At 36.4% G+C, this 22,482-nt stretch overlaps 1 protein-coding gene across 1 annotated transcript in view; it reads left to right on the top strand.

Annotated features, from left to right (window-relative positions):
- LOC145686391 (putative G-protein coupled receptor CG31760) overlaps window positions 1-22,482 on the top strand; it is an 890,751-nt gene that overhangs the window by 827,577 nt on the left and 40,692 nt on the right. The window contains exons 9-10 of the mRNA XM_081759667.1: window positions 6,740-6,893; window positions 14,286-14,395. Coding sequence (XP_081615793.1) covers window positions 6,740-6,893; window positions 14,286-14,395 — 264 coding nt within the window. The remainder of the gene's footprint in view (window positions 1-6,739; window positions 6,894-14,285; window positions 14,396-22,482) is intronic.

Genomic DNA, 22,482 nt, shown 5'->3' with positions numbered 1-22,482 from the left:
GATACGTAGGGTATTGGACTTCAAGGTCAATGGATACGAAACCACATCAAGTAGTGCTGTGCGTGCCTCTTTTCTTTTGTTTTGTTCTTTCTCTTCGTCACGTGTGAACAAGATAAGCTACCCTCCGAACCCAATACTGCGTGCTACTTGGAATAGCGTCAGCTACCAATTCTCTCACAACCAGACAAACCTTGAGTGTTCGCTGTGTTAATGTTTAACATTGAAGTATGTGTTTTCTTTTCACTACAGTGCCTAGTCTACTAATTAACATCTAGCATGGACTTTCTAAGTTATATTTTGCTTCCACTATTAGTTTTAAACTCATATTAAATTACAGTAGAACAAACTTACATAGATATCGATATTGCACAAAAGTGTTATACTACGAACTTTTCCTATATATAATTGTGATAAAATATCTATCCTTTCTTGCGATAAATTTAAATCGCGCAAGTAGTGACGATAAAAAATATTTAAAACAATTTCTAACAAGTCATACACCGGATATTGTTTGTGTTCAAGAACTTATACATAATTCATTTAACAGCATACTGGAATATGATGTATATGTTAATCTGGGACCCACCACTGGAGTAGGAATATTCATCAGAAAAGGATTGGATTGTACCAATCTTACTCTTTCCCCTGATAGATGTATTATTTATGTCATACAGGGGCTCCTGATCGTTGGCCTGTACGCTCCTTTTGGGTATACAGCTAAGGAACGGGCTGAATTGTACGGACACCGTTTGCCACAATTCCTGCCTTCTCATCCTTCTCGTATGGTAATTATGGCTGATTGGAATACCACTGAAACCAGCGAAGAGTCAATTCCGCCTACCCCCCCCCCTTTTCCCGCTTTTTTTGGAATTTTTATGAGCTTATCATTTACGGGATGTAGTCATTGTTTCCAACTCACCAAGGATCTACGAGAGTATTACCAAGGATTTATACTCATTGCACCTCACATTCGAAAACTAGGATTGACAAAATCTATGTCCCTCCTGACTTGTTTCACACTATTATTGACGTACAAACCATCATACTTTCCTTTACAGACCACGGGACACTCAAGCTCCACATAATAAACAAATCAGCCCCTGCCTGCACTCAGTAGGAGAGGATACTCGAACTTAAATACATCTTTACTTCAATACAAAAGTTATCGGGATGAAATGGCACAACAATATTCCTATTGGGAACGGATGCAATAATATTTTCCCGATCTCGCCTCTTGGACAACTTTTCTTAAACCTAAGATCGCTCGGTTCTTTCAAAGCAAATTCCGCGAAACACGAGCCGATCGGCAGTTGATGTTTGAATTCCTTTATCAGGCATTGCGCCAGGCATGGTGTGCGGTTCCCTCACTACAGAATAAACGCACCGTGCAACAGATTAAACTACGAATACAAAATCTCCAGGCTCCCACACTCATGGCTTCCTTTATAGATGAGACCACATATTATAGGCTTGCCAGGAAACTGTCACTATTTACCAAGTTGCTCGTCCGTTGCAGCGAAGGAAACAGGCTACTATAGTATCTTTCCGCCTCCCTAATGGTGACATCAATAGTTATTCGCTTCAGATCCTAAACGCTTTTCGAGAGTATTACCAAAATTTTGTTCAGCCCCGACCTTCTGACACCAATGTTACAACTCAGTTTTTGTCGATTATTCCCAAACTGATCACGCCTGAAGAGGGACGTGATCTCATGCGCCCCATCACTTCACAAGAAATATGGAGGGCCCTCCAGGTAACAAAAGGAAAGGGCACGGCGGGATATGATGGTCTGCCATACGCGTTCTACAAACAATACTGGCCCTTTCTTTCAGATATCCTAGTCAGGTTGTTTAATGCATATCCCATCCGCGGTAACGTGGGAATCACAATATTTATCCCGAAATCCGCCAATTCCCAGACTGTCCAGGAGTACAGACCCATCACTTCACTTCCTACCGATTTAAAACTGTTCACTAAAATTCTGACGACACGTTTAAAATCCATATTACAAAAGTATATTAGTCCATACCAGGCAGCCACCCATTCCACATATAACGTATAGTATGTGTTAGTTCGTTACGGGATTTTATAGCATACGTGCAAACTTAGCGCGTTAAAGTGGGGGTCCTTGGTATAGGTTTTCCTTCAGCATATGACTGCATTGATCACGGGTTTCTTCTTCAAACTTCAGACGCCTGGGGATTTCCTCTGCATTTGAACAAATCATACGACAACTCTACCAACCGGCCCAATGTCGAGTTCAGATGAATGGTCATCTTTATGAATCATTTGCTCTCCAGTGCGGATTGAAGCAAGGCGATAGTATCTCGACGAGCCTTTTTTTGATAGTCCTAGATTCCTATCTCCGGGATCTGGCTCAGATTACCTCTCCCGGTATACCGGAATATCATCAATTACACATCTTCAGATTTGCGGATGACGTGAACTTAATTGGAACTAAGCCTGACGATATGCTCAACTCCATCCGCATAACTAACGAGTTTACCCAGTGCTTCGGCTTGACATACAATAAATACAAGACCAAACTCGTATCGTTTCATGGATTCTCTCTACCCTTACTCCATGATCCAAATACTCACATTCCGAGGGTTGATGCTTTAACAGTACTTGGCATAACTTTTCATTGCGATGTACGCAAACAAATGGATCCTGTTTGGCGTCCTATAGTTAATCAGATTATGCAGATGCTATACTTGTAACGGTTCCGAGGTCTGCATATAATACATAAGATTCAACCAGTACGTTGCCGCTAAACTTTGGTACTACGCGCGCACCTTTCCCTCCCTTCTGCTTACGCTCGCCAAATTGAATCTTTATTTATGTGGTTTCTTTGGCGGGGCTACTTCTTTCACCTTCGCCATGACACTATTTATCTTCCTCGCAATGAAGAGGGCCTTGGCCTCGTAAATATTCGCCTTAAAAGTCAAGTATTTTACGTGCTAGATGCGTATCAAGACGTTGAGCCCCACATGGACGGGTGTGGATCGAATGTTTTTGGCCCGAATATTCTCAACCGAGGAATCCGTCTTTCAGCCGATTTGGCAACTTGTGTCTTCCATATGTAACCACCCTCGTTCAAGCATGGATATATTCCGGTGAGCTTGCTGTCCCTACCACATATATTCCCCAAATGTTATATCGGTAAATGTGGAGAGCGTCACTTTTAGACGTGAGTGTCCGGGTACAGCATATATTCCCCACTAAACAATGACGCCAAATCTGGCAAAACTTGCAAACGAAAGTTCTCTCTTTGCACCCTCAAGCAGTATAGACGACCATCATTCATCAACTGCCCGCCACTCAAGAACAACTTATGCTTATTGGACGTGCCACAACCCTCACCTGCAAGTATTGTGGTCACTCCGACACATTAAAACATCTGTCGTACTCCTGCTCTTTTATTTAACGTAGATCTCATCTTCTTTCCTGCGTTTCAGTATTACCCTAGAACCAAATACAATACGGTCCTCTGGTTAGTTGGTACCACATAGTTATATTTTCATCGTTCCATGCCGTGGAATAATGAAGGCTTATATTTTGACGTTTTACAAAGGGAACGCCGCAAATATTTTTCAGTCGAGCTAGAAAGAACATATTTCAGTGGCTTTTTGCAAGCAGTTCTGTCCCACCTGTCGGGAACGGGAAGGAGGCAATTAATTGTGATTGTTCATCTTCACCTTCTTGTGATGCATTGACGAGTCGGTTCACTCAGAACCACACCCAGACATTTCTTACCAGTTGTCGGTCCAGCTGGGATCGATTTTTTTTAATTATATTACTACACATTTGATCAAATAATATGTATTTCTCAAGCTCAAGGGAGGGGGCAATTACAACCTTCTGTTCTGCCCAAATGATGCCAACTGGAACATTTGCTTGCAATTACTGACAAGAAATGAATAACACTCATTTCTGTCAGTAGTTTTTATAGCTCTGCGCCCGCATTACAGACTTTGGGAAGCACAAAACCTACTGCCATGATTAACAATTTCCATAGAATTCACATGCAGCCTTCGAAGAAGGGACCGAAATCAAATAAGGAGGTTTATGAAGCTACGGGAACATTTTGTGAGGTTTTGTTTTATTCAGGCTCTAGAAAGGCATTTCAGAACAACGAATGAAACAGACGGTTTTAGAGGGATAAACCTTGTAAACTGGTTCCTGTTTCTTTTTTTCGTCTGAATGGAAATAGTACATTACGTCACACACCGCTTTAGACAAGGGGAGCCGGAGGAGGGGATGACTTGGATTGAATACCGGAAGTAAGTAGTAGAAGGGAACTGTATTTCGGAATGCATAATCACACGGCGCAAGAGTTTGTTCCTAAGTTGGACTTAAACTTTTTGTAACATTTTCTATGTTTCGAACTGTACCTTTCGGACATTTGTCAAGTGTGAATTTGAAAAATCCAAGAAAAATCTCACTCAGGATGGCTGGTCTGAAAAAGTTGTTACACTTTTTGTCCGAATCACCACTGAGAATCGAACCCGGGACTATTCGCATTAAAGACAAAAGCGAGTACGCGAAATCTAGTTAGAAATGATCCCATTTTACTACCCCACCTTCATCTTTGAAAATGCTAGGAAGGGGACTGAGAGACTTACGGAGAGACGTAGAGGTATAAACAACGGGAAAATCCAGCTGCAAAAGGATTTCCAAACTACATATATTAAATAATACAACGTTTCCTTTAATTTAAAATAATATATACAGAGAAAGTATATTCATGGTGTCTACAATGAAAACACTGTGTTATTTCGTTCGCTAGGCCACTGAAGAGACTCAGTGGTTAAATAATTCTTCAGGTATTTCATGCACAATGAAATGACGATCGATTAAAAGAACGCATATTTTTTTCTTTCAGTTTAACGTTCCACAGTTATACCCTTCAGGCTAAGGAGTACGACTAAGGCAAGCGAATGAAAACGGGAGTATCCTGAGTAAAAATACAAACACGATGTTATCCACCAGAAACTTACTTGGCGGGAATCGAACCAGGACCCCCACGCGCAAGAGGTAAGCGCTCTACCACTGAGCCACCGTGCCCCCAAAAGAATGTACAGTAAGAATAGTATTGAAGATAATCGACAAGGAGAAGACGAAATGATTGGAAAATTGGCTTTCTGAGAGAAAATACGGCTGAAAATATAGTGTGTGAAACAAAACCAAGTTAGTTTTAGCAGATCTTCCAATTAACAGAATACTTAAATAAGGTAATACAAGTGCATCACATTTCACATAGACACTTCAATGTGTCTATGTGAAACATTGATGTCCTTACATTTTAGTGAGTCTGTGAAATAGAGTAATTTCTCCCCTACTTAGAAACGACTAAAATATTATCAAACGAAACCATGGAGCGCTGACGCACTTTCCCAGTGACGAAGAAAGCTGGCGATTTGCTCGATATAAATAGCAAAACCAGGAACCATATAAACAAAATTTTACAAAAATGTTAATATTGGTAACAAAAGAAGTATAAAATTAACGCGTAACAGTTAATAGATCACATCGAACTAAACAAATATGGATTTTTGAGGGTAAATTGTCATGAGCCGTTTTTGAGAAAAGAGGAAAAAAACTTTTTTGGCGCTAAAAAGCATATCGTTCGTTACCAATTATAAATTTATAGTTTTTAGAATAAATTGTTTGTTTATGTATTGTAGGTATTAAAAATACGATGTTAAGCAGCAGTTTGTATATTTTGTTTATCTTCTTCTAACGCTCAAGCTACTTGTAATCCACTAACAAGTAAGCAAAAAGATCTTCAAGTTTTGCATCTCTTCCCTCCATTTCATACATAGTATTACTATTTGAATTTCCTCCAGGCTTTTCTCATTAAGTGCTCGTCACGAAATATTTCTAGTTTGGCCTTTATGAAAATCATCCTTATTGTTCTTTTATAATTTGTTGTTAATTCGCTTGTAATTTACTCTTGAAAGTGTTTGGTCTTGTATTGTAGATAATACAGTGTATTCAGTGATTTCAGTCTGACATGATGAGGGGTTTTTCTAATCTGAACTAATGAAGGAAAAAAAACAGATGCAATATTGAAAATGTTGGAAGACGAAATGTCACTCGGAAGTGCCCATGCAATAAAATAAGATGAAATGTAGTTTTACTTCCCACAATTAGCATACAAAATCCTGTATGCTAATGGAGACGAATGATTAATGAAAGTAGGTGAACATGAGAGAATTGGTGAATGAAAAATGTGGGATGGAACGGAAGAATCTCAATAAAATCCACGGACGCCATGTTGTCCACCACAAACTCCCATCACATGCCTGGGGTAGTGCAGGTACCCCTCTCACTAGAAGTGAATGCCCTTCCACTGATCCACTGTACCTCCTCCCACTACGTACTCAAATAGCTTGAACAAAGCTCCTATATGCCAAAAAAAAAATGCCACTATGAAATGGCTATTCAATTATTTTTTTATTTCACAACGTCGTACCATATATTGATTATTATAATTTCATGAGAAAATGTGACCAAAGTAAAGTTGAACTAACCTTTAGCATGCAATATTAACATTTTCAGGTTATGAATATTATTACTTCGTACTTTCACGGATAGCTCTAATTTTTCGAATATCCAGAAAGTACTGTTGCAGACATATTTTAAGTGCTTTCTGTTTCCACAAACAAAGCAAAATATTTGTAGGATGTTTCTTGCAAATGTTCTACTATATTTATTTTTGTTTATTTCATTCCAGGATCTCTCTTCTCACTATCTCAGTAGCATGTGTCTTCTTCACGCTTGGTTTGATTGGTTATGTTTACAATCATCGGAGGATAAAAGTATTCAAAGTTGCTAGCCCAATATTTCTAAGCATTACTCTTCTCGGATGTTCCATCATGTACCTTGAAGTAAGTATCTTCTGGTTAATAGTAGATCAGGAATAATTACGTAAGTATAGTTTACTCACTTGTTCTATCTTCAGGTAGCAGTATAAGAGTAAGTTGCATTTTTTTACCCTACTGCTGCCGAATTTACCCTAATTTTAAGGACCACAAAAATAGTAAACAACCGTAGGGTATTCAAAAATATTACAAATTCTGATTTAATCCCGCAGATCATACAATACTGTATATGAATTAAACTTTCTGATAGGAAAATTTTCTATATCCATAAAACAACCACTATGGCGGGTGAGAAAGTCCACATTCAACTGGAGAATACGTGGCCGGCTACCGACGCCATTACGTTTTGGTTTCTATAACCGAAGCTTATTGTTTCTTAGTTGAGGCAGCTCCCCAGTTCGTTCACGACGGGGAGGTCAAACGAAAGTGGTTCCCCTGACAGGAATCAAACCCGCGTCCCATGTATCAAGAGCATGCAACAGGATGCTCTTGATACAGCATGCAGTAAGATGCAACGGCATGCATTGTGCATAAGCATGCAAAAGGATACATCAAGCAAGAACTATGATTCGTGCGCAAATTCATTCTTGTAGACAATGGTGGTAAAATATTTTGCGACATTAAAAATTGTGCTAAAAACTTTAAAAAGAATAATGCGAAAAAGTATATTTGTTTCTATTTCTAGAATTTTTAATTTCTTTCGGTAGATTTCAGCTCTTGCAAGATATTTGCTGCAATCTTTTCAGCGCAATATGCAACTTCTAGTAGCCTAGAATTATACATTAATTTTTCTTTAGTAGAAAATGGGACTCGGATAGATACCTTAAAGTCACCGTTACCCATGAAGTAGTTAACAAATTGACTCTATTAACGAACTTTACAGAGATATTCGCTCTATCTATCTATTGCAAAATACAGAATTTAAAAATTTGCTTTCTTTCAAAAGTTATCCTTTGAAGTATTGGGCGTACTAATATTACAATCTTAAAGTCCCACTTGCATGATCTTAATAAAGATGAGTTATCGAGAAGTGACGCTAAGTGGAAATCATCAATACTTGATGACTGCACATGTACGTACAAACTCGCAAACGTCGCTCTCGCCCTTAATCGGTCTCGAGCTGAAAAATTTAGCACCAGCCCTATAATGTGATAGCGAGACAGATGAAATGTTCGAGTGAGTTTCGTGTGCGCAATCACGAGGAATGCGAGCCCCATTTTACAAGGAGGCTAGTAAGCCCGTAGCCACAACATTAAGAGAGCGGATCGAGATCATTTTTGGGGAGATGATTTGAGTCCATATACACACATACTAATAAACAACTGAAAGTTTCAGAGGGGCCCAAGCTGGTCGCACGGTGGACCATCCTGGTCACCCCTAACTACAAGCTTGAGGACGAGTCCTTAGTGGTCGCGAGCCTAGTAAAGTAAATGAGTTCAACTTTCTTTGAAAATAGTGAACTTCTTTGAGGATACTGTAGTGAAACTGAACACGAATAAGTCCTGATTGCAAAATGATAACCTTTGCAGTGCAATTGGAGTTATCCTTCAAAGTGCTAGAAAGAATCTTGAAAATCAATCAATACTTGCCAGCTAAGCTTTGTACATTCCGCTGGTGATGTGAACAAACAACTTAAAGTCTGTTAACGCATCGACAGTTATTTAACAACAATTTCGGTTAACAGTTTGTAAAGGTAAAGAGTCAAATAATATTGACGCTGAAACAAATATGTACTAGGACTCAAGCTTGTAGTCGGATTAAAAATGCCATGAAAACTGCCAAGAAACAATTATTTGATCTTCATTATTTCAAATTAGCATCAAAAGTTTAAGTACTAATCTCCACATCTGGCAAACAAATATTGTATCTCATCCAATGAAGATATTTGGCAATTTACTATTTATTATTCAAACATTTTCAAACTTAAAGAGGATGATATAAATGGATTTATTACCTATAATACCAGTACTGTAATATATTACCCAACATGACATGCTGATAGTTTTTTAAAAAAAGAATCGATATTTTTCGAAGATGAATGAAAAAGTGCAGAAAATATAAAGAACACACTTTGACCAAACAAGAAAAAAAAGAGTGGGCGGCTAAAAGTTGATATCGATCAAATATATGTATAATTTTGCAAACTCAATTGCCTATCAATGTTAATAATACGAAAGTTATATGTACTATGAGTATATCGTTTTAGTTATATGTCATATAGAAAGGAAAGTAATTAGATACTATTATTTTTTCTTTCTATTGATTTTTTCACTCTTCTTGAAATTCACAGGTTTAACTGTGGCTTTTGCTCATCTATTAAGCGTAAATTTGTAAAAAACTAGCAACAGTAGTTTTATATACTGCAATCTAAAATTCGAACACCCTACTGTAAAATAAAGATGTTTTAAGAAGAATCAATTAAATATTCACTAATTTATGGTTAACTTTCCAGAATAAATGTTCATCTAGGTTAAGGTTTACCGTAATTATTCCTTATTATAATGTCATGCTATAGTGTATTGTTTATGTTTCATTACTTATATTCAAGCCACCCCTAATAATGTATTTACTTTATTTTTAAATTCATTCTAGATAGAGGGGTATATGTACATAATTTTATATATACTATAAATTATCCTTAGCGATTTGTGTATCTCTCTCTGATTTTTATTAAATATGCAGCCAGATACATAAAGAACGAGATAAATCATACAGTTGATCGGTGTAGCGGTGACAGCCTATTAGAAGCGGTAAAATTTCAGGAAACTTATACAAAAGTCTTGAGTAAAATACCATGTATTGTCTATACATTATGCATTTAAAATTAATTTCCTTCCCTTATGAATTTGTGTTGTCCAAAAGAAAAAACACGCTTGTTCGGTAGCACTCATCAACTTGCGTTTTCATCAGCTGAAACATTTGTTTGAATTTGTTCATTTCTAGTTCAGTTTTTAATGTTTTAAAAAGCTATTATATTTACTATTATACTTAGGAAGGCTTGACATACAATCAGTATTTAAAAGGAAACCTCTTTCCGTCTATTCTGTTCTCATTCCCCCCCCCCCCCCACACACAAATATTAGAATGTCTACATACAGAATTAGAATTGACAAGTAGAATGCGATTCGAGCTTCCGATAGCTTTTGCCTATTATATACTAGTTAAAATAATAACACTACTTAATTTTCTTACATCTGACTGAATCAATACTTGAGCCTCCTGCTCTGAAAGTTATACTTTGTCTAAGAGGCGGGTATCCCAATAAGAATGCGAGTGTACCTTAACTTTTAATTTCTTTAAATAATGTCATAAATTATTAGTCTAATGTTTTGTTTAATGTACGTAAAATAAACACATTGCCCTAAAATGTAGAGTCAGTCCGAAAATAACCTGACTCTTCTAACTCACGTTTTAAAAATATTCTTTTATCACCATTCCGTCATAATATGTTGAACCTGTTTCTACCAGCTGAAGAAGTGCTACTGATTCGCATAGGCATGAAATTTCAGAAATCTCACAGACGAAAGATTGCAGATTTGATGTAGCATAGCGAATTCACAATCGAACCTATCAGTGCTATACACTACAGAATCAGTTTTCCATTAAAATATAAACAAACTCTTCTGAACTTGGTTCCCTCTAGTATGATTAGCGACTCATTCAAGTGATTTACGTACTAGTGAAATTGTCTTTGAATACTGATTTCTGAGTGAGTGCCGAAAGTAACGGTAATGTCATAGTGATTTTGTCTATAATGACTTTAGTACACATTTCATTAAAGTATGCTAAGCAGTTTACTTAGATACTCCCTAGCAAGGAATCCCTATTAGCTACTCAACTTATCCGATCTTGATCAAACTTGGCATTGAGGTAGACTTTGATTTCCTTAGTAAGCTTGTGAAATATTTTCCCAGTCTGGTAATTGATCCGTTACAAAATTAACAATTATATTAATTAATTAAAATTTGTTAATTTTTAATTAATCAATCAAAACTTTCAAGAAGTTAGTTTTTAATTGATAGTCGTTAGAAAAGATTCGTAACGATAAGAAAGTTAATCGTTATTTTTCTTTTCAAAATCCATGTGAAATAGACATTCTGCAATGAAATGATACTGAAATGATATGTACTATGTGTAGTTACTATGTTTTAATACTATGTATATAAAGTAGTAACTTTTCAAAATAATGGTTTTCCTAGGTTCCAACTTTATCTACTAAATTTTACATTAATGTTTACAACTCAAGGCAGTTCTCCTTACATAGTATTATAAATGGTCATTTTTTAATTTTAATTTTATTCAATTAATTTTGAACTTAATTTTAATTTTAATTATTTTTTTCTAGCATTATATTTTAACCGACTTTAAAAGAGCTCGCAATTCAAACCGTTTATATAGTATATAATAGTTTTCTTAGTATGTTCACGCCAAACTTCGACATAGGTGAACCGATTTTGATTATTCTTTTTGTTGTTGTTCTTGTTAAAAACAATACGCCTTCTTGGCGGTCCCGTGTAAATTTCTTTAGGATCTGATGCTAATCTTTGGAGAACGAAGTACCTCAACGAATGCTGGGTTAATTACGGTAGTGACATGCTTATAGGCAACCACACATTCTTTCGCGTGATTATGGTTGCATAGCAACGTAGGCGTTGCACTGTAAAGTTTCGGAAGACTGTAACATTTTAAACAAGTGGATTGTGTATGTGATTTTTTTTTTTTTTTTTTTTTTAAGGAAAGGGTTTATCGTCCTTAATTATTCATGTTTCTCATAACTTTAATTTTAATTCGTTAGAATTTGTAATATTTTTTTCCAACTATGCATTTTCCTGTGGAGACTTTTGTTTCCAAGTTACTGTTCATTGAAAGAGGGTTTAGATTTAGTCCAATTTTCGCAACATAAAAGTTACTGATTACCATTCACAACAAGGCATGGGAAAACAAATGCAAAGAAAAACTGTATTAAACGTTAAGTACTTATAATAAAGGTTTGCTAAAAAAATCAATTCAGGATAATGTTTTCTACTAATCAGAGAGCTTATTACTTGTAATATAAAGTATGCTAATACTTTTGATGTAAAATGGTGATATTTTGATAGATCTGAAATCCTAGCCCACGCTCAAAGTTTAAATTAATTTTTCGTCTCTTTAAATGATTTTATCATTGTATATCACCCTATAACAACGAAAACCCACCTTATAACACATCAGTACTCGAAGTTAAGTATCTCCTTGACGTGTATGTTTTTTACTTTATCTTCTGGAATAATACTATATCTTCTGGAATATAGCATGCACATTTGAATAATTGAAATAACTCGATAGAGAATAAAGTAAATTATATCTTTGCCCAAAATTTCTGCTTTAAATTAATTTTTAGTATCTCGAATAATGATTATAACTGATATGTGTCCCTTTATTTTATCTTGGTCGTGTATATGCCAGGTATTTCAAAGAAGTTTAACATAATGTACGAATTATATGTATGCACTCACTTATAGAAAACTCGTTTTTATAACAAAAATTAACTTAAGAATTTGAATAACATTTGAAAACTTCCTCTTACAAGTTTGCTGATAAAGTTTACGAAATTAAACTGTCTATATAAAACTTTTGACTGATTTTAAGCTGAATTCATCAAAATTCTTCAAATCTTTCCGGGTGTTTATCCTTTCAGCACAATAACGCGTTCTTTGTTCCTGAAGATCAGGCATGTCAAACTCGCAGCCAAGAAAATAACAAACCTATATAATTTAATTAAAATTGTAAAAACCGTTAACAGTACATTTGGGTCAAGCAAGAATGTTGAATGAATGCACCATTCGACGTTGGTTTGTGAAATATGGTGCCAGTCACACAACATTTAAAAATTAGCCTCGCAGCTACCTACCAACCATGTGCTGATCAGCTCTTCAGGAACATCGTTGAAACCTGATCATTGGAAACTGTACTTTCAAGCACAGATGAGTTAGACAAAAACATCACACCATTGCCGTTCGGAAGCTCCGTGCAATTGATATGGTTAAATGAGCCCTACAATCACAGTTGGACTCAGGTGACACATGTTGACACCAGCTAATAAGCATCACAGTCTGGGGTTATGCAATTCTCAGTATTGGAATCTCTAGGAAAGTTTCCTGCATAGGTTTGTCACTTTTCCTGAAAAAATATATCTCCTATGACAATCATAAACAATTAGGACAGTGGTTGGATCGTGATCAACATCCAGGACAGTTCCCAAAAAAACCACCTCTCCAACCACAGAAGTTCCTGGTATGGCAGTCTTTGGGGATTTCGTCATATCTTTCTGTGATGAGGCGAAACCAGAACTGCGGGTCGTTACAGTGGAAAACTCCATGAAATGCACAGCAAACTTGTTCGCAAGCGCCAAGCAATGGTCAGTAAATATGGTGTCCTCGTATTGCACGTCAATGAACGTCCACATGTCGCTCAAAGGACGGTGCAGACTTTCCAGGAATTGCTGTGCGAAACCTTTCCTCACTATCTATATTCTTCTTAAGTCTCTACCACCGACTACCACCTGTTCTGGCATCTTCACTAATTCTTGGCAGGGGACAACATTCTTGGTGACTTGGTGGTACAATGCGTAATTGAGGACGACTTCATATCATAGATTTCAGGCTTCTTTCGCCATGAAACCTAATCATTGACTAAATGATGGCAAAATATGTGTTTGTAGCCGGAAAGTACTTTGACTAATAACTGAAAAAAAATACTAAAATAGGAAATTTATCGATAAAATTATTATTATAGGACCTAATTGACTTAGGGTTAGTTTCTTTTCTATTTTCAGGGGAGGGAGGGGCTTTGAATATGACACGTGTCAATAGGCATTTCAAACACACCAACCAAATATACTGTATCTGGTCTAATAAGACTTGCTTTCCTAACGACAAATGCATTTCCATTAACATCGTGTCCGTGGGTTTTCCCAGGGTACTTCCATTTCCTCCCACTTCATCCTTACACCAATTCGTCCATCATCATTCACTTGCTTTAATCATTGTCTCCCTTATCCAAAAGAGGACATTTAATTGTAGGACATTTAATTGAAAGATTTCATTTCATTTTATACAACCATTTTCTCAAATAAATAAGCGTAATGAACATTTATTTATACATTATGTTTTGTGCATCTACAGTCAAATAGTTAGCAAAGTACCTGCCTTTGGTGCATATAGTCACGGGTTTGATTTCCTGTTGACCCATTGTTTGAAAGCATTTAGAGATTACTTAAAAAAGCACTTTATAAAAATTCGGAAACAATGATAATACGGTGTAAGAGTAATATGCTGAATTCTTGTCATTAGCCTGAATGCAAAAAAAAAGCGTAGTTTATGTTCTATACTAATGCTGTTTTTTGTATCGTTTTTTTAGATGGGAGCCATCTTTCCTGTCTTGGATTTGTACTCCTGTATTGCTACAAAGTGGACGAGACACATGGGGTTTTGTGTTACGTATACAGCTCTGCTCATGAAAACGTGGAGGTTTGTATAAGATTATTAGATTTTCAAATGCTCATTCACACTAGCGCAAATCCGGGGAGATGAGGGGAACATGTCCCCAAATCTTGGAACTGCAGGAACTGTTCCCCCGATAATCCGATTTGAAGTTTTTTTTTTTTTTAAGTAGAAACATACCAATTATAAGTATGCATGTATTCAGATTTCAGAATGTGTTCACGGCACTGATTTGTAATACTGATACGTACCACTACTTCATCTACATCGAATGAAATATAATATACAACAGGTTCAATTCAGAAATCAAATTCATCTACCGTAATATGAGTCTCATATCCTCCTCAGAATAAGCCTCAAATCTTCCCGCCTTACAATATTGAAGACAACTCTGCTCCCCTGATCCTCCACAGTATTGTTTTCCAACTTCATAAATATTTTGAACATTGGTTTAAAAAATGGGTCCGGTCTTACCCGTCCCCCTAATGTTGAAGATGGATTTGCGCTGCTGCTCACTCACTATATATTTGAAATTTGTAATTATACTACAATATAAGAAAGCAGTTTAACTGTCACTCCTTATTTGGTACCAGAAAAACACAAATCAAAGTTTAAGTCTGATGTAAGAAGCAGACTTTCTTGCAAAAAAAAAAAAAAAGTACGGAATAGCAAAATTAAAATGTGAGGGGTTGCACTGGAAAATATTTACTCAAGAAGGTGCCTTGTACAAGACTGATACATAATCGTAATTTAATTATCTTAACTGCAAAGAGCAGTCGGTGGGAAAGAAGCACAGTCCTCGGAAGTATGAGGGGGATCCGAAAGAAACTGTATTGAAAACGTTACTAGGCGTAGTAGAGAGTTCTTCCGCTAGGTGGGTCCTGTAGAGACCTTCCCAGTAGTTTTTCTTTTTCTCATTTGCAGCCTGCGAAATCGTTATGGCAGGTTTAAAGGAACGAAGATTGTGTTTGAAATTTTGCTTCCTGCATGAAAAATCGGCAACGTAAGCTTACCAACTGTTTCAACAGGCTTTCAAGAAGGATGGTATGAGCCCAACACAAGTTTCCAGTGGTTTGGGTGCTTTAAACGTGGTAAGATGAGTGTTGAAAATCATGCTTGTTCAGGGTGCCCTTTATCACCTCGAAACGATGAAAAGATTTTAACTCCCCCCCCCCCAAAAAAAATTAACGTGGATCGTCGTTTCATAATCGAAGAAATTTCGAAACAGACAGGAAAGTTGGAGCTCGTGCTAGGGATTTTGACTGAGGATTTGCAAATGAGTCGTGTTTCCGCTAAGCTTCTTCCTCGCCTCCTCACACAGAATCAGGATATTTGGGCTTTGAGGGATGGGCTTTCGTTCTCCACCCTCCAAGGTCTGGATTTGCTAGCTCAAGCCCCATACGACTTTATCTGTTGCTGAGAATAAAAAAACAATCTAAAAAGGGAAGTATTTTAATGACATGTAGGCTGTAAAAAGAGCTTCGCAGAGAGCACTGGACGATATCAAAGTTAAAGAGTTCCATAAATGCTTCAGTCAGAAAGAAGATCGGGGAAGTGCATCTCATCTAATGGAGAGTAATTTGAAGATGGAAAGAATTTTGTAAAAAAAAAAATTAAAAATGAGAAAAGAAACAGAAAAACTTAATAAATTATTTTTTTAGCAAAAGTCCGGTTTCTTTTCGGTCCCCCTTCCAATACCTTGGAGAAACACTAGTAAGGAGTTCCTATAAACACAACGATACTATCAATGTTAACATACAAGGAGTACCACGCAATGTATATAATCGATTTAATTTGAATTTGTTCGGATAAAAGTACACTCGAAAATATTATTTCAATATACGACTGTTTTAAAATTACGGGTATTTTCAGCGTTTAGAGCAGTGACGACTCCTGACGGAATTCACATCAATAAATATTAAACTTTTATCTCTTCAAACTAAAGGAACAAACCTTACATGATGTTCTAATTTCAATATATAAGAATAAGTGCATTAGTAAGTTTCCTTCCCTTAGTTTGAAGAGATAAAAGTTTAACCTTTACTGATGTGACGTCCCTGAAAAGCTACCAATTATTATTAAAGCTACCAAAGCTCTTTTCATTACATTATTTCTCATAATGAAGAGAGAATCTTTGATAAGAGATTACAAGAAAACGTAAAATATTCCTCTGGTAGCATGTAGAGATTGGTCTTGAAGTAAATGTTGGATTGGATTGGATTTGAGTTTAGTTTCCAGTTCAGCAGTGAGGCTACATGAGACATGAACCTAAAGCTTAATGTGGGCTCCGAACCATATGAGACCATGCCGGGAATCGAACCTGGGTCTCCCACGCCAAAGACATTTACGTTTCACACACAGCCATGAAGAAGCTCTTCGAAGTAAATGTGGACAAGATGAAGAGCATGGTAATAAACTAACAAGTAAGTAAAATTCAATAACAAAAATACAGAGGATATGAATAAATTTAAATATTTCCTTAAGTATATATTATAATGCTAACTAACTAACTCTATGGAACCCAAAGATTTCAATGCCATGTTCACAAAAGCTCTCCACTTACTTCTATCCTTAGCCAATTGGATCCAGTTGCTACTTTGTATTCCTACCTCTGCGAGATCTATCTTGATATTGTCCTTCCATCTGCGTCTAGGTCTTCCTAATGGTCGTTTTCCGATTGGTCTTCCAGTCAAGACTTTGAAAGCGTTTCTACTTTCTTCCATTCTAGCTACATGACCTGCCCACCTAAGACTCCTAGACTTGACGACCCTAACAATGTTGGGTAAACCGTATAAATTATGTAGTTTCTCGTTATGAAGTTTCCGCCATTCCCCATTCCCGTTCCTCTTGGCTCCGAATATTCGTCTCAGGATCTTGTTCTCCAAATACTTTCAATCTATGTTCTTCCCTCAGAGTAAGTGACCATGTTTCGCAACCATACAGAACAACAGGCATGATTATCGTTTTATATATTTTAAGCTTCAAATTCCTCGACAGAGTTCGCGACGACAAGAGATTTTGAACCGAATATAAACACGATTCCCTGCTTTTAGTCGACATTTAATTTCTTCATGAATATGATTTTCGTCTGTTAATATTGATCCTAAATATTTGAAAGTATCCACTTTATCAAAAGTATTTAATATTTTAACGCATCCACAATTTGTCGTATTACGGTCTCGACGCACTTCCATGTAAAAACGAAGTCAAGTTGAACTAAAAATATACGGCGAGAAATTATTAATGAGAAACGATTAGTGGCAAGAAATGTGTGTTACCACTCCGTACAAAACATTTAATTATTGCGACTTATATTGAAAAACTAAAAGATAAAAATTTATAGCTCTTCTCTCTAGTCTATGACTAGCGCATGTGGTCCCAGATTCGATTCTCGGTGAAAAATCGTTAAAATTTGAATGCATAATAGTTGTCCGGATTCCACCACAAACTGTAGGCCTCGGAGCTGAAAAAGAATGCTAGATTTCAACTTATAATTTATAAAAGCTTAATGCTACCTATTGTATGGATGCAAAAGTTGATAGCTTATAAGCAGAGACTCAGAGCTTTAGACAACGAAATGGTAAGAAAAATATTTGGCGTTATAAGAAAAGAACAAACGAGTGCATATATAAAGCTACGGAACAATAAACTTTAGAATAATCACAGATCACCAAATTTTATACATATAATGAAGTCGAGATGTTCAAGATGCTCGCATGTGTAATACCCATGGGGTGCCTAGTGGAAGGCCTAGTGGAAGAAACCTTTAGGTAGACGGAAAAAGAAAGTGGGAAGATAATATAAAACAAAATAGAGTTGCAGTAGAGGAACTGTTCAGGCGTCTACATGCAACTAGGAGTCCAGGTTTGATACCTGATCGGGCGAAAAATTTTCCTCGTTCTACCCACTTTCCCATTCAGCTTTGAAATCCGCGCAGCCTTTTTAGAATATTTAACTGAGGAAGCCTACGTCGACAAGCACCTCCTTCGATTTCATGGCTTGTCCTAAAATAGAAGCGACCTTCACTTCCTTTTTTTTAATATAAAGTAGAATCATAGGAAATCGATAATTGTAGGCTAATCCAAAGATATTAGCCGGTCGCATGATTCCTTAAGTCTTAAATTTCATGAGTGGGTTTGCTATCTTCTCTTTCGAAGTTTGGTTTCATATTCTGAGCAGCTGATATGTATCGTGAATATATTTGTCACCAGTTTCTCATTGATTTATATATTCATTTCTCCCTTTTATTTGAGTCTCCGATTTTTTGTGGCTTTCTCTGATGTGCTTTTATTGTTGAATGCAGATTAATATGAGCTTTTCTGATTTTTCATTAGATGTCTCTGGTTCCTTTTTTTTTTTTTTTTTTTTTTTTTTACATTTTATTATAAGTTTTCTTATACATTGCTATAGGTAACTTTTGATATCTATTCCAGATGAATAGTAAAATCTAACTGAATGAATGCGTAGCTGTACACAGATTTGGTTATAATTACAATTTTAATATAGAAAGTGTAGTTCATACTGTTACTATACACAAGACCTTGAACTTCTTCGTTTTTTATTTTTATACAAATTGTCAAATGTTTGAATAAATGAAGAACAGATTTAGGATAATTTTTCGCTTTCGTTGGCAGTTTTACTATATCAGAAATATATTCACTAGAACACAGTGGCTTAGTGCTAGAGCGCTCAACCCTGATGCAAGAGACTCTCGGCTCAATCCCAGGCGTGTGAATTTGTGATGGATAACGTCGTGTTCGTGGGTTTTCTCAGGGTTCTCCTGTTTCCCTCTACATTCTTATTTTCCTAATTCTTTTAGTCTTTCACTTTCATTAATCCCCTTTATGGTGGCCTACAACTTATAACATGCCACGTAAAATTAAAATAAGTTGTATTCAGTGACGTTTTACCCTATAATGTTATAATGGTTTTGTAACTTCTTTGAACAAAACTTAATTGAGTTCATTAGCACAGTCTTCAAAAAAACAGGATACAAAATCCCCTAATCCATAGAGGATGAGGTAGCTCAGGTGTAGAGCGCTCATTATTACAGGGCATATTCTGGAGGTAGGGTGTTTCAAAATTTATACCAAAGGTAGAGTGTCTTCTGTAATTTTATCATTACACTTTCATTGAAATATGTATCCCAATGGGGAAGGCGATTCAAATTTTTCCTAAACTTATTCTTCCCCTGCGAAGAACAGAGATTTTAGCTAGTACGCGCAGGTCCTTATTCAATGGGGTCTGGGGGGCCGCCCCCCTAAATTTTTACCGGCTCCCTAAAATTTTCACAGTAGGTTTGCAAATGAACTATAATATGGCGATGAAATATAATATGGTTGGATCGGCCCCCCTAACTTTTGCCGCCTCCCCTACATTTTTGGGGCTGGCTACCGGCCTGAGTACGCTATGTGTTACATAATTACACATCAAATTCAACAAACATAATGGTAATATTGATAATTCTTCGTACAAAACCTCCTACCTCTTACCAGAAGGACTAGAAGTGGACATTTGTACCTCAGAAGTTTGAACACGTTCTGTATCATAAGAATAAAGTTTACTTAAAAGTCACGGATACAATTTGAGTAAAGAGTAGTTGAAATCAAATAGATTTTGTATTCAATATAAGTAGTTATGCTGGTCACTAAACATAAGATTTTTAAGTTGACATGCATTTTATAACTATGCATCAAACTACATGTGGGTACAGGCTAGGAAGAAAGCCTAATTTCCAAATTACCATCTGCAGCTCAACATGGTCCTACTAAACGAATTATAATAGACGAATAAAGATTTACGTAATTAACCACTACAACAACTCTCTAGCTGTATTGGGATGTATTCTGTACTTATCTCGATGGGATTATGGTTATTGTCTGCAGACGGGAAGTCGGTATAACAATGGTTTTCTTTGTACTCATGGATACGTACAATTAAGGGTAAAAGTGAGAGCGGAATGCTGAAGAACGTCGTTTCCCCACTTCGAAAAAAATATATCTATGGCGTCCCTCCTCTTCCTAAAAAGTTTCAATGGGCAAAGATAGGCACGGGGGACGGCGTAATGTCATTCGTCCCCTACCTTTTCAGGTCCACTGTTACCCTTGCCTACAATGAACCGTGAACGACACTAGAAATGACGGGACCCATTTAGAAGTCACTATCAAAATTATAAAGTAAATCTACATTTAACATACATAAGGTAAACATATATTATAACCGAATTATGTTAAGAAGGAGTTAATTCATGTAATTTTATGTTAATAAGCTATCTTGTGAAGAAGCTGCGCATATGTTAGAGTAATGAAGATAGCATCGCGACGATTGATTGATTGATAAAAAAAATAATAGTAACACTGTTCTCATATCGGAGGGTTGTGTCTCACAAGTAAACCTTACGTTTGGGTGAATCGAGTTGCTGACTGAGACACATATGAGAAAGTAGTACTAAATGTGGTCAGTATTTCAGTGAAGTTTTAGGTGCGAAGCTCCAGGGGTTTAGGAGATACAGCTACCAGAACATCACATAGAAGTACAGAATAGTCTTCATACAGTTGGAGGTAAAAGCTCTGTAAGACCTCTTGTAACGACAAAAGGTGAATAACAAATATATGGGTACATATTAGGACTAGGGGGAAGTCATATAGTAAGGGTATAACTGACGGCGGCCATCTTGAAATCCGCCATTTTGAATTAAGGTTAAGTTTTTAAAATAGGAATAGGGTCATGTGATACATGATTTAAGGCGCGAATTTAATCAGAAGAACAATGGTGATGTTAATTTTGATTTACGTGCAATTGGTAAAAAGTTACAGGGAAATTAAATATTGTTGCAGCATATGTATTAGTCCTTTACCCCACCTTGTAAATTTTGTGTTAATGATAATAATTAAATAAAAAGCGGGTGGATAAATATTAGGTCTATGGTAAGAGTTGCCTTGATGGCGGCCATGTTCAAATCCACCATTTTGAATCATACAAAAGTTTTAAACAAAACGCATAACAGTGACACCTTATTAATAGCAAATTTTACCATAAATCCAACGATATAACCATTTTTGCTTTATCATTAACCAGCATTTGTTATCGCATAAACAAGTTGCTAATTTAAGGAAAAATGATCAAAGTGGAATTGAGTCATAAGTGAACTTGGGTCTTTCTTCCAGAAAAGTCCTCAATTAGTACAATCAGTATGTAGTTCAAAAAAGAGTGCATGACTTGCACAAATGCTCTGCTCATAGTGAGCACACCTGACAAAGGCAATCGAATTACACTTGACACATTTGTCGTTACCAATTCCGTCAAAGCAGTAGTCGTAAGGAGCGATCCATTTAATTTTGTGCTGGTTAATGATAAAGCAAAAATGGTTATACCGTTTGAGTTATGGTAAAATTTACTATTAATAAGGTGTCACTGTTATGTTTTGTTTAAAACTTTTGTATGATTCAAAATGGCGGATTTGAACATGGCCGCCATCAAGGCAACTCTTACCATAGACCTAATATTTATCCACCCGCTTTTTATTTAATTATTATCATTAACACAAAATTTACAAGGTGGGGTAAAGGACTAATACATATGCTGCAACAATATTTAATTTCCCTGTAACTTTTTACCAATTGCACGTAAATCAAAATTAACGTCACCATTGTTCTTCTGATTAAATTCGCGCCTTAAATCATGTATCACATGACCCTATTCCTATTTTAAAAACTTAACCTTAATTCAAAATGGCGGATTTCAAGATGGCCGCCGTCAGGTATACCCTTACTATATGACTTCCCCCTAGTTCTAATATGTACCCATATATTTGTTATTCACCTTTTGTCGTTACAAGAGGTCTTACAGAGCTTTTACCTCCAACTGTATGAAGACTATTCTGTACTTCTATGTGATGTTCTGGTAGCTGTATCTCCTAAACCCCTGGAGCTTCGCACCTATAACTTCACTGAAATACTTACCACATTTAGTACTACTTTCTCATATGTGTCTCAGTCAGCAACTCGATTCACCCAAACGTAAGGTTTACTTGTCAGTATTGCAAAATTTGCGTAATTGATAAGAATATGTGAGGCAATGAAATGTGGCGAGTGGTAAGGCGATTACATTGAAGG

Source organism: Thermobia domestica, chromosome 5 (genome assembly GCF_964235325.1).
Source record: "Thermobia domestica chromosome 5, izTheDome1.hap1.1, whole genome shotgun sequence".
NCBI classification, from domain to species: Eukaryota; Metazoa; Arthropoda; class Insecta; order Zygentoma; family Lepismatidae; genus Thermobia; species Thermobia domestica.
The sequence above is the reverse complement of the archived record's forward strand: the minus strand, read 5'-3'. Positions and strand labels throughout refer to the sequence as shown.